Source organism: Anopheles ziemanni, chromosome 2 (assembly GCF_943734765.1).
Source record: "Anopheles ziemanni chromosome 2, idAnoZiCoDA_A2_x.2, whole genome shotgun sequence".
NCBI classification, from domain to species: Eukaryota; Metazoa; Arthropoda; class Insecta; order Diptera; family Culicidae; genus Anopheles; species Anopheles ziemanni.
Window position 1 is genome coordinate 54,062,432 of NC_080705.1, and position 15,126 is coordinate 54,077,557.

The window sequence follows — 15,126 nt, forward strand, 5'->3', positions numbered from 1 at the left end:
TGCGTCTATGGGACGGCTGTTTGGCTAGAGCGTTGAGTTTGCAAGCTCAGCTCAGCGCATTACATAACTCAGTCCGAGCACTTCAGTAAATATTCACCCCCGAAAAGGGTTCGTCACTTGCAGTGGTGAGCATTGAAATCGTTCGAACGAGCTTGCTCGGTACCCTTTCCCTGCCGTTGTGGGCGCGTGTTAGTGAAGCTTAGTGCATAATTTGTGTAGCAACAGTGTGTAGTGTAGCGCTTAGTGTGTTTCAAGTCAAGTTTTGTTCCTGCAGTCGACGGCAGCCAATCTCAACGTGATCATGAGGCAGTTATTCTACACGCTAGCCAGCATACTGTTGGCCGTGGCCAGCTGTGAAGCGAAAGGTAAGTTAATCTCGACAAAACAGTCAAATCCGACGACTTGTCAGCGAGTCAACCTTCGCGCGGATTGCGTCGTCTGAAAAAGGCACCCGGACCGGTTTGGGGTTTGCGTGTAGGCGCACCCAGACGCGACTGGTAAATGGACCATGGTTGAGATTTTGTGTTTCGGACGCGAATTGCACAAGGAATTGTATCGAGTTTTTTGTTTAATTTTACTTTGCGAAAAGGTTGAGGACAAATTGGTTATGTGCCAAACAAGCTTGCGCCAAAACTTTGGACTTCATGAGGAAATCCTTTGAAACATATGTGTACAGAGGGTTTTTCAACCATGTTCTATTCATGACCATGTGCTACTCGCACTACAAGTCTATTAAAAGGATCAAACTTACAATTTGTCACCAGCTGCCAGAAACCACGATTTAAGCCGTTCCCTGGCCTCATTGTTCCATTAGCATAGCCGAGCCGAAAAAGGAAACTTTCCTCTCACACACAGCTACGATCAGGCCTTGCCACGTACCAGTCGTAGGCCCCGAGGTCCTTCTGTGGACGATGGTCGACATAAATATTGACTCATTGCGCCACGCACGATCTGGCCGTAAACATCGCCGCGTCACGTCCATCTACGGAGAGTTGGCTTGACCGTGAGCCACCGGACTCCGGTAGATGTTGTAGGAGAGAAGGGTGCCTTTGGTACCTTTCTTATTGCTCCCCTTTTTGCTTCCATCGTACGCGCAAAAAATATTCACGAAGCCGGTGAGCTGCGGTTCGTGCGCTCTTTGAGCATTGGAGTCACCGCGGAGCGTACAAATCTCAACGCAGCGCGACAACGAAACGACTCCCCGGCATCTGCAAGCGGCAATTCCCGCAACCGGGCTACCGCATGGACAAAATTAATCGGTGGGGATGTCGTCATCGATTCGCCTCCAAAAGCGCCCCCAAACCGGCTTCAATGCGATTGCATGCACAACCAGCACGGACGGCACAACATTGTCGTCCGGGTATGCTCCGTCTCGCAGCTCGTGATCTTTCATTTGAACGTTTTAGGTGAGTGTCATTTGCGTCGCATGTTCGCATTTGACCGTTCGATGAACGACGTTGACATTGACTATGACATCACCCTGCGGAAATGCAGTCCCGGATGGCCATGCCCGGCAATGGTGCCGAGGAGTTTATCGATTGCTTTCGCTCCACTCCTCCAGTCACGCTTCTCCGGTCTTCTTTGATTTCGCTACCTTTTTTTGTCTGTTTCGTTTCCTCTGCCTTAATATACTGGAGACAGTCTTATTTACTCTACCTATTTAGCTTCGTCGTTTGCATTCGAGTCCGTTTGATTTGCCAACCTTCCAATATTGGACGTTAAATGCTTCATTGATTTGTAACTGGTTACGTGATTGGATGGAAAGCAGAGGAAGGAAACCTCAAATAGACGAACTTGTAAAACACGTTTTTGCACGACCTTTTGGAATATCACGTCTGAATTTGATTTTCTACGGGGGAAACTTAACAGAAATTATGTGTATAGCTACTTTGTTATGACGGCCGCTAGTCGACAAAGGACAACTTTGAAACTGCAGTAGCCAATATATAAGTAAAAATAATGCCGCATTAAAAACGAAGGTTTTCATCGAGCACATTGTATCAAATTAAGTTTTTGGAAAGCCATTGAACCACGATTTATAATTTGTTTGTATCGCAGTCCAACAAATCACCAGGAACGTGTTTATCCTGCATTTGTCACAAATGCCACACTCCAACACAGATATTCCGGGCTTCCGCCCATCGCCTTACGTGCGGCCCGAATCTGCCGGGGCGAAGCTTCACAATCTTCGACTCTGGTTGACTGATTTATGGCTCGAAGATTCCATATTTGCTCGGCGCGCCGCCACGACGTCCGACGGTCGGTCAAACCATGCGGAATCGTTCGTCCCGGCCTATCCCTTTCTTGCGGAACCAACCAATTCTTTTCGAGCCGGTGGTCACCGTCGCCGAGCCGCCGCCGCCGTCGGCTGCACGGATGACGTCGTCACGTATCGCAGCCGGTGGAACGGAAATATGGCAATATGATTTATACAGGCTGGGTCGTATTATCGCTTCGACTTCGTAGCGTTTTTTCCCCTGCTGCTTTGCTTCCATGCGTTTATCACGAGCTTGTGCAGTGCCTTTCCCTGCTCATCACCAACGATGCATTTGAGTTACAGAGGAAAAAACAACAACCAGCACTCCCAACATATCATTCGCTTCCATTAGCGCTGCCCAAGAATATTCTGAGCCGTCGGTCAACGAATGGTTGGAGTTTCCATGTGTTTACTTTTTTCCTTCTTCCTGAGAAACAAATCCGAGCTGCGGAGGGCGTAAGAAAAAGCGAAATAATTGAGAGGCTTCGTCGCCACTACTCCCCAAAGCCACGATCGCACGAACGACCGAGTAAAAGCGAAATTCTTGCTCGATTCCATCGCTTGCGATTCTGCGCCTATTGCAACGAATCCTTCCAACAAGAAAGGGAGAGGAAATATAAGGAGGTGGACGTGACGGGCACTGTCATGGTGGGAAATTTTTCTTACATCCACCACCACTTGGTGCAATGCATGATAAACACGGGCGACGGAACAAGCAATTATGGCTCTGCTACAACTTGATCGTAGTCAGTGTTTCAACACCGGCCACGATGTCACGTTGTCATCACGGTACAACGTCGAAGGTGTATGTTTTGTTAATTACGCGTATACACAAGGACCGAAGAGATCATCTGCAAATTATCAAGTCTGCTTGGGAGACTGAGAAGTCTGGCTTAATTTCTGGATAGTCAAGCCCGAGGTTTAAGACAAAGGTTATTTTCCCTTGCTGCTGTATGTCTAAACTTAATGAAAACTTAAGTTCGTCCCTCCCCCCCCCCCTTGCATGGAGCTCATAGTTTGTGTTCTATCATGTTATTCCAGTATCGCATGAAAGATCGAATGCCGTTTGTTTCGCAAACGGAAACGGAAATCGGTAGCGTAGAGTGACTGAAACGGTAGTCATACGATAATGGCCGGTTGACTATCTCGCAGCCCTCGCATCACCTTGGTTGTCCCGTCGTTGTGGGAAGTATTTCATTATGACAAACCACCCTTACCTTGCCATCGTTTGGCGTGAGATCTATACGAATCTTCGTCCAACGGTGTCAGATGACGCACCGTTCCGTCCCACGGATGGGACGGACTTCCGCTCGGTTAGTTTTCGCTCTGTGGTCGAAAAAGTAGTGTTCTCGGATTTGTTGTGGAATCGAAGGAAATTAAAACAAATTTCCTGCCCTCCCCATGAATATACCAAAAGGCTCCTCGCTTTGCTGCTCACAGAAGTCTTTTCTTTAAATTTATAAATATTCAGTCCCTGGGTTCAGCTCATTGACTTTAGCCATTTTATTAAAACTTCACGATGAAACGGAAAGAAGAGATAAGGCAGTTTGAGCAAAAATGAAAATAGAACCAAATGTTCAACGTGAACCATTGTTCTGACCCGTTCCGTTCTTAGGCTTTTCGTCAGCGGACGCATACATCTTTCCCCGTGAACCGGCGTGATGCTTGGAGAAAGTTGAAATATCGCTCCAAACCAGCAAACGACGGAAGCCATAAAGCGAAGCTGCCCGGCTTATTGCAACCTTCCGTGTCGTTTTTTTATCTCCTGGACACAACACAATCCCAGGGGTGCTTCGATAACTCACTTTCGCTAACGCGTTTTTATTTTCTTATTTTAGCCAGCGTCGTGCCGGTTGTTTTTCCTGCCTTTGCTTTCCCATTTTTCCCATATCCCCAGTCCGGCCACTACTTTCACTTGGGAGAGATTTTTCCTTGCCAGCTGACGCCACTGAGTGTTGTCCACACTTCCCGAAATAAAAAAAAAACACATCCATCCACCCGATCGACCTCACGTGCAAGGAAAATGATCTCCCACCATTCCCATCGATGGTGCGCCGCATTAATGAGCCCACTCAAAAGGGCTGGGATCGCGCCCTAACGACACCAATTATATCCAAACACAATGTGTCGAACCATTGTGCTGTACGGTTTCGCTCGGAAAGCAGCTTGCATCCGCCTAACAAGCATGACATCATGGCGAACCCCGTACCGCTTTACGAGCGGAACTGTTTCTAGCCGGCGTAGCCAAGCAATCTTAAGACGGGATGTTCGCGAGCGGCAGCTCGCTGGCAGATGCAAAACTTTCTCCATCCCGTGATGACGCAGACTAACGTTTTTTTCTTTGCTTCAAATGCCAATCTTTCTTAGCTTAGAAAAGCAGGGAATTCGTCGGATCATCGAGAAAAATAACTATCGCAAAGCTTCTCGCAGTAAACTCTTGCTTTTTAAGGGCAGGGTTTTGTTGGTGGGGTTTCCACTTCACATGATACATGAAGTTCGATTGTAACCAACGTACTTAAAATAATTTTCATATTGACCTCGGCGATAACCTCAGGGAATGCCACCACGGGAAGAATCATTTCATTTGGTGTAATACAGCATAAGAATAAGCTTATACAGCAACACGTTCCCTAACCCAACCAACGGTTACGAACTGGAAAATATGGAAGCGCATTTAATTTTCTTCGTGACCTTTGTGAGCAAGGTCAAGAATGTCGACACGAGGCGAAATGGTAAATTCCTTTTCTAGGGCAATAAATATACTTGAAAATAAGTACCATTGAATTACAGTCGTTTTAAATTGTCATAATTTTTGTGTAATCCTGTTTTTTCCTGTTTGTTGTCCTGATCCTGTGATCCTTAAGGTCACTTATATATGTTTTGTTTTACTAAAACTCTAGTTAACAGTTCTAATACAAAGTGCTCACACGTTTCAAGAACAGAAATTGTAATAAAATATTCAAGTAATAAAAATAATAAGCATTCCTTCAGTGATAGAATAGCAAAACATATATATTCGATTTACACATTAATCGAACTAACAGTAAAATACATCAATGCGGCATTCAACCCATTTCCTTTCAGATCCGAGCGAAATAGAACTACCTTGAAACGCATTTGGCCTTCAGCTTGTCCCATCAATGCCTCAGATTGTCGAGAAGATGGGTTGACACCTAACACGAACTACTTCGATGAGCAAACAATACTGACAGCTAACCAACACAGTCACACAACCACATGGATAAACCCAACGCCAGTAAAAGGTTTATCCACCTCTGGCAATGAACGGTGACGTGGGTTTGTTAGAGGAGCGACTCATTTTCGTCCTTCTCATCCTTTTCCCCCACGCCTGCGTTGTCCCGCGTCGCACGAACCGGCAATCTTTCCGTCCGTGAAAGATTTCAACGCTTGTCGGGTGACGAACCTTCCAAGCTCCGTTCGGCCATGCGCGGTCGTTTTCAAAGTGGGATGCACTGCCGGGGTGGCGTTGTTGTCTGCAGTATGGTTGGTGGGCTTCTCGGGACCCCTCCCGACGGTCGACGATTGACCACCAGCCAGCGCGAGCGCGTAGGACTTGTCTTGCCGGGGCGGCCTCGAAAAAGGCGTCAATGACAAGCTTCCTTATACGATACGTGCCTTTTTGCCATTCTGGGCGGACTAGCTGGCTTTGTGCATGGTCAGATGAGTTATTCCTGAAGTGTGTCGGTGGTTTTTACGGCTTGCGCAATTTTTCTTTCCTGTGCTGACGGAACCGCGCTGTGAGATTTCCTGTTATTGATGTTTGCCAGACCAATTCACAAAACAGCCCCGACGCTTGTATTTGATTTTGCTCTTACGACAGTAAACGGTACCACGATCTTCTCCGGTGCCGTTCCTTTTATTTGCTATATGTTGATCATTTTCACGACTATTATTAAGTAGTATGGTTTATTTTTCTTATTGAGAGTTGTGTTTTGTTTAACAGTCTTTCCCGTTTCTATTTAGCTACGTTTAATATTCTACTTCAAGTTATTGTTATTAATTGTTTAGTGTTAGTTCACTTGGTTTGAAAAATGTTTTTGCGTTAGTAAACCTTAGAGTCTAAACGAGCTACTACGGTACTGCGAACAAAGCGAATGATGCTGTAGAAAAAGTGCTACATTTTCCTAGCATATAGTTCGGAGCGGACTAGCACCCAAATCGGCCACACCCACAAACACACAGACTCACAGCGCAGCGAAGATGCAATTTTCGCGCATAACAATTCAATGCAGCGGCGTTTCATAATGCGCCACTCATCAGCAGACCTTCCCATGGTGAACTCTTGGTTGGTGAGAAAAAAGGGGCTCCTTTGAATTCGCCAACTCATGGGAATCAACGACCAACGAGGTCCCTCAATTGGTCGTCATGGAGTTTATGAGGTACGGCTGGCAGTATCGGCAAGGCTGTGCGATGGTGATTTGAATCTGATAAGCAAGCTTTCAGCCGACCCCTTGTGAGGGTGTTTCCAGATAATACCTATGAGAGGCACATCAACGCTTCTTCTTCTCAGATTGGAGTTGACGCCGAAGATAGTCACTGAAAAGATGGATATATACGTAAGAACGTTTATAGAACTGTTTTATTTATCTCGAATAGTTTACTAAAATATTAAACCTGGAAAAGTCTTTAAAATCTACCATATTGTTAGACTTTGAACTGAGGCTACTTTGATGAATTACTCTTATTTAAGTATGATACGAATTAGGCTTCAACAAAGCAAAGATCTCGATTGGGGCACATAAGAAGAAAAGCTATCCATTCTCCCGCAGCAACATTAAATTCACTGTTCGACAACATCAATCTGATGGTGGTGAGTAATGATCGACATCAACATCAGCTCATGATCATTACGATTTATCGCCTTCAGTCTGGCATGGCGCGCTGTACCTTGCTGGCCTGAAAGAAGTTCCTGAAGCAAGTTCTGTCTTCCGTCGGTGGTTGATTTTCCCCAGTTTGCTTCCCCTTTGCAAAACGCCCGCGACGCGTAACGCTTGCACCAGGTGGGTAAATCAATGGGTGAGTAATGATCCTAGTGCAGCCACTGCAGCAAGTCGCCGACTTCCCAGCAGGCGCCCAAGTTCCGTCCGAAGATATTGCACGGACGGTGAGCAGCGAACCCCTTTCTCGAAGCTACTTTGCGCAAGACGTGTAAATTATGACCACTACCTTGGTACTTTGCCGCAAGGGTGGGAGATGTGAGCAGTGAGCGGCGCCAGGATTGAGGGGATGCAAAAAGTGCACACGAGATTTTGCGATTAAAAATGTTCTACATCGGAACATTGGCTGTCTCGGCGATATGGATAGAGGTGCGAAGAACCGTTTTTCGAACATGCGCCTGACGCTGATGGTAGGAAGGAAGGGGAAGCTGTGGGGAGTGTTGGATTCTTCATAGCCAGAAGCGTGCACATTTTTACGGCCAAATCATAACCCTTCCGCTGAATGTTCGCGCGATCTGCATTGGTGCCGCCTAAATTGAAGAGCGCGCCCGATAGACGGATCGATAAACTGACAGATAACTGACTCAACACTCCAGCGGGTCGCCATTCGAACTTTACCGCGGCAAAGGCTCACATCGATCACGGTTTCAGCGAATTTCACCTAAAGACGAATCGGCAAGGGCCATCGATTTTCCCTTCCCATGGTAAACGATAGGAAGAAAAAGGAAGCACCAGTGTGGCTATTACTATAATCGTTTGAACGTTTTCCCCTTCGATCCAACTCGGTAAAGGTAGGGTCAAGCAATCGAGTGAAAATCGCCCGACAGATAGTGATAAAATTGACAGCTCGATCAATGTGACGTGTGGAATGTGGAGAAGAAATCTGCGATACCTTTGCTAACCCCTTTGCGCTCGGTCCGCCTTCCGAATAGAGACAAAATGAAACAGAAACAAAGACGTTACCCCTCCGGATGGGTGGGTTCTGTAAAATAAAAACGTTAGGATTGCAAAACTATTTTTCTCAATTTGCATAAACCTTCCTCATCGCCGATTTCATAGCCGCTGAAGCAAAGCAAAGCGTTATTCCTACACAATCTATCCAGCAATATCATCTGCCTACCAGGCAGAGGGCAAGTGAGTGAAGAGAATACAGAACAAGTTCTAGCAAATTGACGATATAAATAAAACACACCAAAAGCATCAGGCCACAAAATCGCAGCAATAAATCGAAGCATTTGCCAGCGTGCAAACGTGTTTGAGCTGCAGGTTCGCAGTGGCTTCACATTGCATGCGTGGTTCTTGTTTTTGCATTTCCTTCGTTCGCGGCAACACCATACCACTAGCACATATTTGTTTAACATTTTGATTTTCTCACTCACGCGTGCAGTTGGTTGGCTTTTGCGTGCGGTTCGCGCGACTGCACAGTGGGATAAGGTACAGGAAACTACCGGGCATTTCATGTTTCGACGGGCATGTAAATAACAGCGTTGTACTTGTCGAAGCCACACAGGAATCCCTGAGGCTTCAAATGGCGCGTTTATATTGCATAACTTTGTTGTTTCAGAGAAATGTATCTATTGTTAGAGACAGCCTGGACCCATGAGCCCGGACTCAGTCTAACAGCACATGACAAAGAATCAGGGAACGAGATTAGGGATACAAAATATTACCTTAAAGCCATAAACTTATCTTTTTCTTAGTTCTCAGCAAGCACTGAGCACATTCTATTATAAGCAGCAGAAAACAAGGAGTATATTTTTTAATTTACTTTTACCCCGTAATCAATAAAAATCTTTTTGACTTTTTGCAAAACCAGTGTGTGTTTATAACATACATGTTTGAATTAAAACGTTTCCAGAACTAAAAAACTCAGTATTCATATTTGATTTCCGCTTTGAAAAAGGTTTATCAACGAATAAAACGTTGGTAACTGATCGAAGAGTACCTTTAAAAAGACCTGTTTGTAAAACGCAGGTATGAAGAGGTAGTTTAAATTTTTGGGATAAGTTATAAAACAATTTTTATTCACTGTTTTAATCTATATTTCACTAATCACTATTTTCATCAGAAGCACTTTATTTTGAAGGTTATGGTGTTTATACTTCGAAAGGAAAATTTATGTTGTGTTTATTTCATTGTTCCTCTTATTCTCCGTTGCGTAAAGACTATCTTCGGCCATGCCTTCACATACGAGGTTTCCATGCTTTTACTTTTATTTTTCTAACTTTGAACTCAAAGCAGACATTAAGTTACCTCTTTATGAAAATAATTATATTTGAATGCAATGGGTTTGGTTGTCGACTTTGACTTGACTTATTTGATGTACATAATGTCACCCTACCAAACTCCCATTATCAGTCAGAACATTTTTTTTCCAAAACTTCCGTCGCTTGTACCACTGTGCGCCTGTTGCAGTCGGGATGCATATAAATTAATGCCAACAACATGCTGCTCCCTGAACCCTTTTGCCAGACGTAGGCTACGGGGTAGATCAGTGCGTGTCCGTGTGTGGGTTTGACAGTGAGCAACGTTCTATTCTGCTCTTTGCTACCCGTCTGCCTACAAAGTCGTAAGACCTAGCCATCTTTTCCACGGAAATGCCCGTCCACGCGGGCGCAATCCACGACGGCCGATGAAGTCATGGCAGGGCCCTGGATGAGTATGCGCAGTTTAGCAGTAAGCTAAAAACAAGAAGCCCGCACCTCGGGAAACTTGTTCCGCCAGGCGCGCCGTCGGCGACTCAACCGATTAAATTAAAGGTGAGCAAACGGAAGTCTCAAGAGAATGCCACAGGGCTACTAATTCCTGCCAGCTACGATGAACGATGACATTTGACTGGAGATTCTGGCGCCCTAAGGCTCTATTCAATTGAATTTTAATTGAGAATGCATATTAGGTGGAGTTTTCATTTAATGTTTGCTTAATTGAATCACGACCTGCGAGGAATGATTAATTACGAGTTTGATGCTAAATTTTTTAAATTGTTCAGCTCTTCAGATCGACAAGATGATTGTAAGAATAGTGAAGCTTAACTAAGCTTTGTCTTAATTTCTAAGAATTTTAATGAAAAAACGAAGTTGTTTTAGCATCCAGTTGGTTCGCTTTATTCGGTGCCCATGATAAACCGTACACCGAACGAACGGATACATGTTTATTGTACGGAAACGGAAAATATCAATCGGAACCGATCATGTTCTACGTTGGACCCGACTCGTTAATCACCCCAACCCAGTTCTGCTTCACCGCTAGCCCTTTGACGGAGCAAAGCCCTAATTAAAAGCCTTTCAGCTGTAGCGCATGCACCGGTTCGAGCGTGTTATTAAGGGAATGATCAGTAGATTTAATAGAATACCGTTTAGTTCAGCACACAACCAGCAACAAAAAAATTTCATCAAAAAATTCACAAAAACTAACGCTTCCCCTAGTAATGAGATTTAAGCTCAATGTACAAGAACCGATAAGTTTATCTAGGTGTTTTTTCTACCCCAAACCATGTACACTCATGTGCGAATTTTACAGTTTTATACATCCGATTGACTGAATTTGGGCGAGGTTTTGCTTTCGCTCACTCCACTCCACTCCAAAGGCGCACGAGAATTCCGACCCACCCACAGGTCCAAGGGAGGAAAAGGAGATAATGGTTTAATGTTGACTCGTTGTAATCCAAGCCAAGCGAACATTTTGTACAAGCGCAATGGGGCCGAAAAAGCGTGGCGTTCCAATTAATACTCTTTCCTCCCGTTGGGTTTCGGGAGCAAAACCAATTAGTTCAGCCAACCGAAACGAGTATAGCTTGATTTTTTGTTTGAGTAAATCAAACTAGGGAAAAATATTAGTAAATCAAACTAGTTGAAAAATCTGGTACGACTTAGATGAACTAAAACATATGAGAAGTGTTTTGAATTTTTGACGGAATTTGATTAAAACCAGTATAGTTTTATATGTCAACTTTTGAGACCTTACTTGGTAATACAGTACATTGCTGAGTAATATGTTGGATAACGTAAAATCCAAACTGAGTTTTATCTTTCTCCAAATTATCCAATTCCTAGTAAAACTATAGGCCAAATCTCGTAATGGTTTTATAACTTTTCTAGTATACGAGTCTCGCTTATGGAGTGGTTTTTGTTGAGTAAAATTTCGTTTCACACTGGGTATCATATTGTACACATTTTCACACAACATCACAAAATTCCCACTATGATAATTACAATGATTGTGGTTTATTCAGCAAGTCATCCAGACCTGACCTCCACAGTTAAAAAGTAACCTACAAATGTAAAACAAGGTTTCTTGACTAACCTTGACCAACATTCGTGTACTCTTTGCGGTGTGTCCACTTAAGGTAAACACAAACGGATCGCGACCCACGGTGGCTGCGAAAATCGTCGTGAAATTACCGAAACAACTTTCGACAACTAGGGAAAGAAAAGAGCCGGCCAACATCGTCATAAACGCGTTAGGCCTTGTGCAATTGCGCATAGTCAAAATGTTCAGGGCACGTTGAAGAAAGAACAACTAGAAGGCGGTGTGAAAATTCATCCCAACCCGTAAAACCGTAAAGTGTTCCAAATAGTCATCCTCCTCCAAACTTCCAAAGAGAGAAGGAAAACTACCGGCAGAAGAGCAACTCGGCGGCACTCGCTATAATTTTGATTCAATTAAAGCGCCAACATTTGCTAGATTTCGGCACTTTCCACCCTTTTTCCTGGGTTGTGCACGTGCATCCTCGTACGCAGGGGAGTGTTTTTATTCGTGTTGGTGTGCAAGGGTGTAGCGGGAGAGGAAAGATGGTTTGGTAGGAATTTTCTTTTCTCAAATTTAAACCAGTTCACTTTTCTTTTGGCGCGTTTTTCGTTGATCACCCTCCAAAATAGGAAACAACCGAAAAACGGAACAAAAAACTCCCCCCAACCTGGTTTTAGACAAGTTTGAATTTCCCGACCCCACGCCAGAAGCACACTTCTGACTGTGCACGTGCTGCGGTTGAGATTAATTTTCCGCCAACATTCGCTTCGACCGTCGTACGATTTGCGTTGGTTTCTGCCGTTTTTTTGCTGCTTTTTTGGTGTCAGCCAAGTCAAGGATGATCGGTCGGCACCAAAACTGGCACAAATTTTGGCACACTCCGGAAGCGTTTATGCTACCGCGTTTGCTCATAAAAATTCCCATGCTGCCGGGCGCACGGGTGCGCGTCTGCTTCGCTGGGTACCGATTGCAGCCCGGCTCCCAAAACTCTTGGTTTTCTTAAATTGAACCGTATTTTAATACTAGCCCTCTTAATCCAGCGTTTGCGAATGAATTTATTTACCTTTCTCAACGAACCGGGGCACGTCTATGCAAATGACACACTCGTGGCTGTGTTTTACAAAGCTGAGGCGGCATGCTCCTTCCTTCTGTTTGATGCAGTGAAAATAATTGCCTGAACATGCAAATTTGCGGAAAGGTTTCGCCAGAAGCACGCCGTTCGAAATGACGTTTCAAAAACCGGTGAGAAGAAGTAGTCGTTTAATTTGATCTACGAAGCCAAAGATACCCTGTTCCACCTAAACACGATGCTAAAAGCATGCTGCTCTTTTCTTAGCTTGATCGTTATCGGCTATTTAATGGGAATAAGTTCCCTTTTAAGCTTAAAGCTTGAACGACCGGGAACAAACTAATTAAGTTATCACGGTCCAGTGGGTTCGTTTCGGGGAAATCATTCCACATACGACCGGCTCCGACCACGAGTACGCAACTCAGATTTGTTGCCCAATTCCATAACATCATTATTGCATTACCGATGGAAACGCAAGAACCATCTCCATCTCGGACTGCCTCTCGTCGCGTAGAGTAGCGGTGCCATCTTCATTAGGGGCCTCGAGCCCTTTGTCCACCCAAATGGTACCAGTCCCCTAGGGTACGTTCTTATCACTGATGCGCTTGTCGGACCACTTAATACGATGGCCACTTTTCAAGCACCAGTCTCACGGTGGAGGGAAAACTCGATGAAACCCCCTCGTCGTGGAAACCTGAAACCTGAAACCCTTTTAAGCCCCGTTCGGAGAGCGCCGTATGCGATGACGGCCACGATTGCTGTTGATTGCGATCCTTGGCCCCCTATCGACATCGATGGTAGCCCGCTCCGGGCAAAGCATTCCAAAGCTGTCAATCCTGCGGTCTGCTCGTGGTCGGGTTTTTATTGCCTTTGTTTTCCCCCGTCTCGCCTAAAGTCCTTCGATCGCCCGGCTTCGGACCACAGAAGCTCAATGTGGGCCTAATGGCAGCCGGGTGATGGCAGTTTTGTACCCATCTTTTATATCCCATATCCCAACGCGATGCTTCGCTCCTTTTTTTGTTATGTGTAAGCGCATCTGGAACACGAGAAACATTTAAAAGAGCAATGAAAGACCGAGTTGCACATAGTTTACATTCTCCAATCATGAAGCCTGTCACAGATTGTTGACCATGAGAGTTAAAAGTTTAGATGCATAACGCTACATTCAGACATAGATTAATGAACACTGTGGAGAAACGTTTTGAAGAAAAAAAAAATAACCACATTTACGTTATATCAATAATCGATATAAATAAATGGCCATTCAGTTGGATAAAAAGATGTAGAAAATATTTATTGTCCAATGTATTCTCCAATATGTATATTCTCAAACACTTTATTGGTCAAGCTGAAGCAGAAACGCTACAGTTCATATGTTTTGTACATATTTTATAACATTCTACTATGTCTACACAACTCATAGACGGTTTTATTTGATTTTTACCATGTACTGTTCATTTATAATAAAAAATAAGAACTTCTAGGTTGCGATGAAAAAATAAAACATAAAGCAAGCGCACCCAAACAACATTATAAAGAATTTTAAGAATATGTGAGCTGAACGTAATTTTTGTATCAAAACATTAGAAGTTACAATAGGAATTATCGGTTTTATCGGGCTGTACAAATCCAGCGTATTCGTTCAGTTTGCCCTGATCGCGAGCTTATTTTTTTTCCTACAGAATCTATTTGTTCTGTAGCAGTCTCAGGCTGCTCAAACATAAAACATTGTGGTATTATAGGTTCCAGGATATTCCGGATATCAATGGAAAAAATACATGATTGCTCAGCCTCGTCACCGCCATTGTAGAGGGAATTAAAAAATAGTCAACAACGCGCTGCAATTCGTCTCTTAAAAATATATTTTTCAATTGAAAAATACCAAGGAAATCCGACATGGTGTTATGGAATAATTGATTTTTGAATTTGTAAGAAAATAACAAGAAATATTGATTTTGCATTTAGATCAGGTGAATTACCTTACTAATTTTTATTGAACTTCCGTTGGACTTTTAGTAGAATCTCAGGCGTACCTATTACATATTCTTTCGAAGAGATTCTTTAGTCCTTGCTTTTTTATCAAATCCTATCAACATACTTATTAGCTTCTGAATTCATCTATTGTTGCTCACGGAAGCTGTGATCGGAGGTTTCAAAAAAAGAAATAGCAATTAATTTTTAAACTCTCTAAACAATAGACAGAAAATTGAAGCTCGTTATTTCGATTACTCAACGCCAGCCCAAAAATCCAATCAGTGAAATGCAGCGCCGTCTCGTTTCCCCGTGTTTGGGTAAGATTAATGAACCCGGGCTTGAGAAGAAACACTTGTAAGTGACGTAGCGCTTCCAGTAATAGCGGGAAAAAAGAAAGTTAGAACCGATTCTGACAATGAATTGGAAAGCTGACCAATAGCCCAATTGAGCAATCAGTACCATCGAACACCGGACCGATAACGGTATACACGCGGCCAAGAACCAACGAACCGGGAGGATCCGAGTGAGAATCGTAAATGGTCCATCGTAATATGTTCATTACGACTCAACGGAACCCGACAGGGATGGAACCCCGAAAACGTTCCTGCCAATCATAACTG

The 15,126-nt window shown here is 44.0% G+C and overlaps 1 protein-coding gene across 1 annotated transcript in view; it reads left to right on the forward strand.

Moving 5' to 3' along the window:
• The window catches only part of LOC131293871 (uncharacterized), a 57,125-nt gene that overhangs the window by 2,596 nt on the left and 39,403 nt on the right, over nt 1-15,126 (forward strand). The window contains exon 2 of the mRNA XM_058321920.1: nt 275-365. Coding sequence (XP_058177903.1) covers nt 275-365 — 91 coding nt within the window. The remainder of the gene's footprint in view (nt 1-274; nt 366-15,126) is intronic.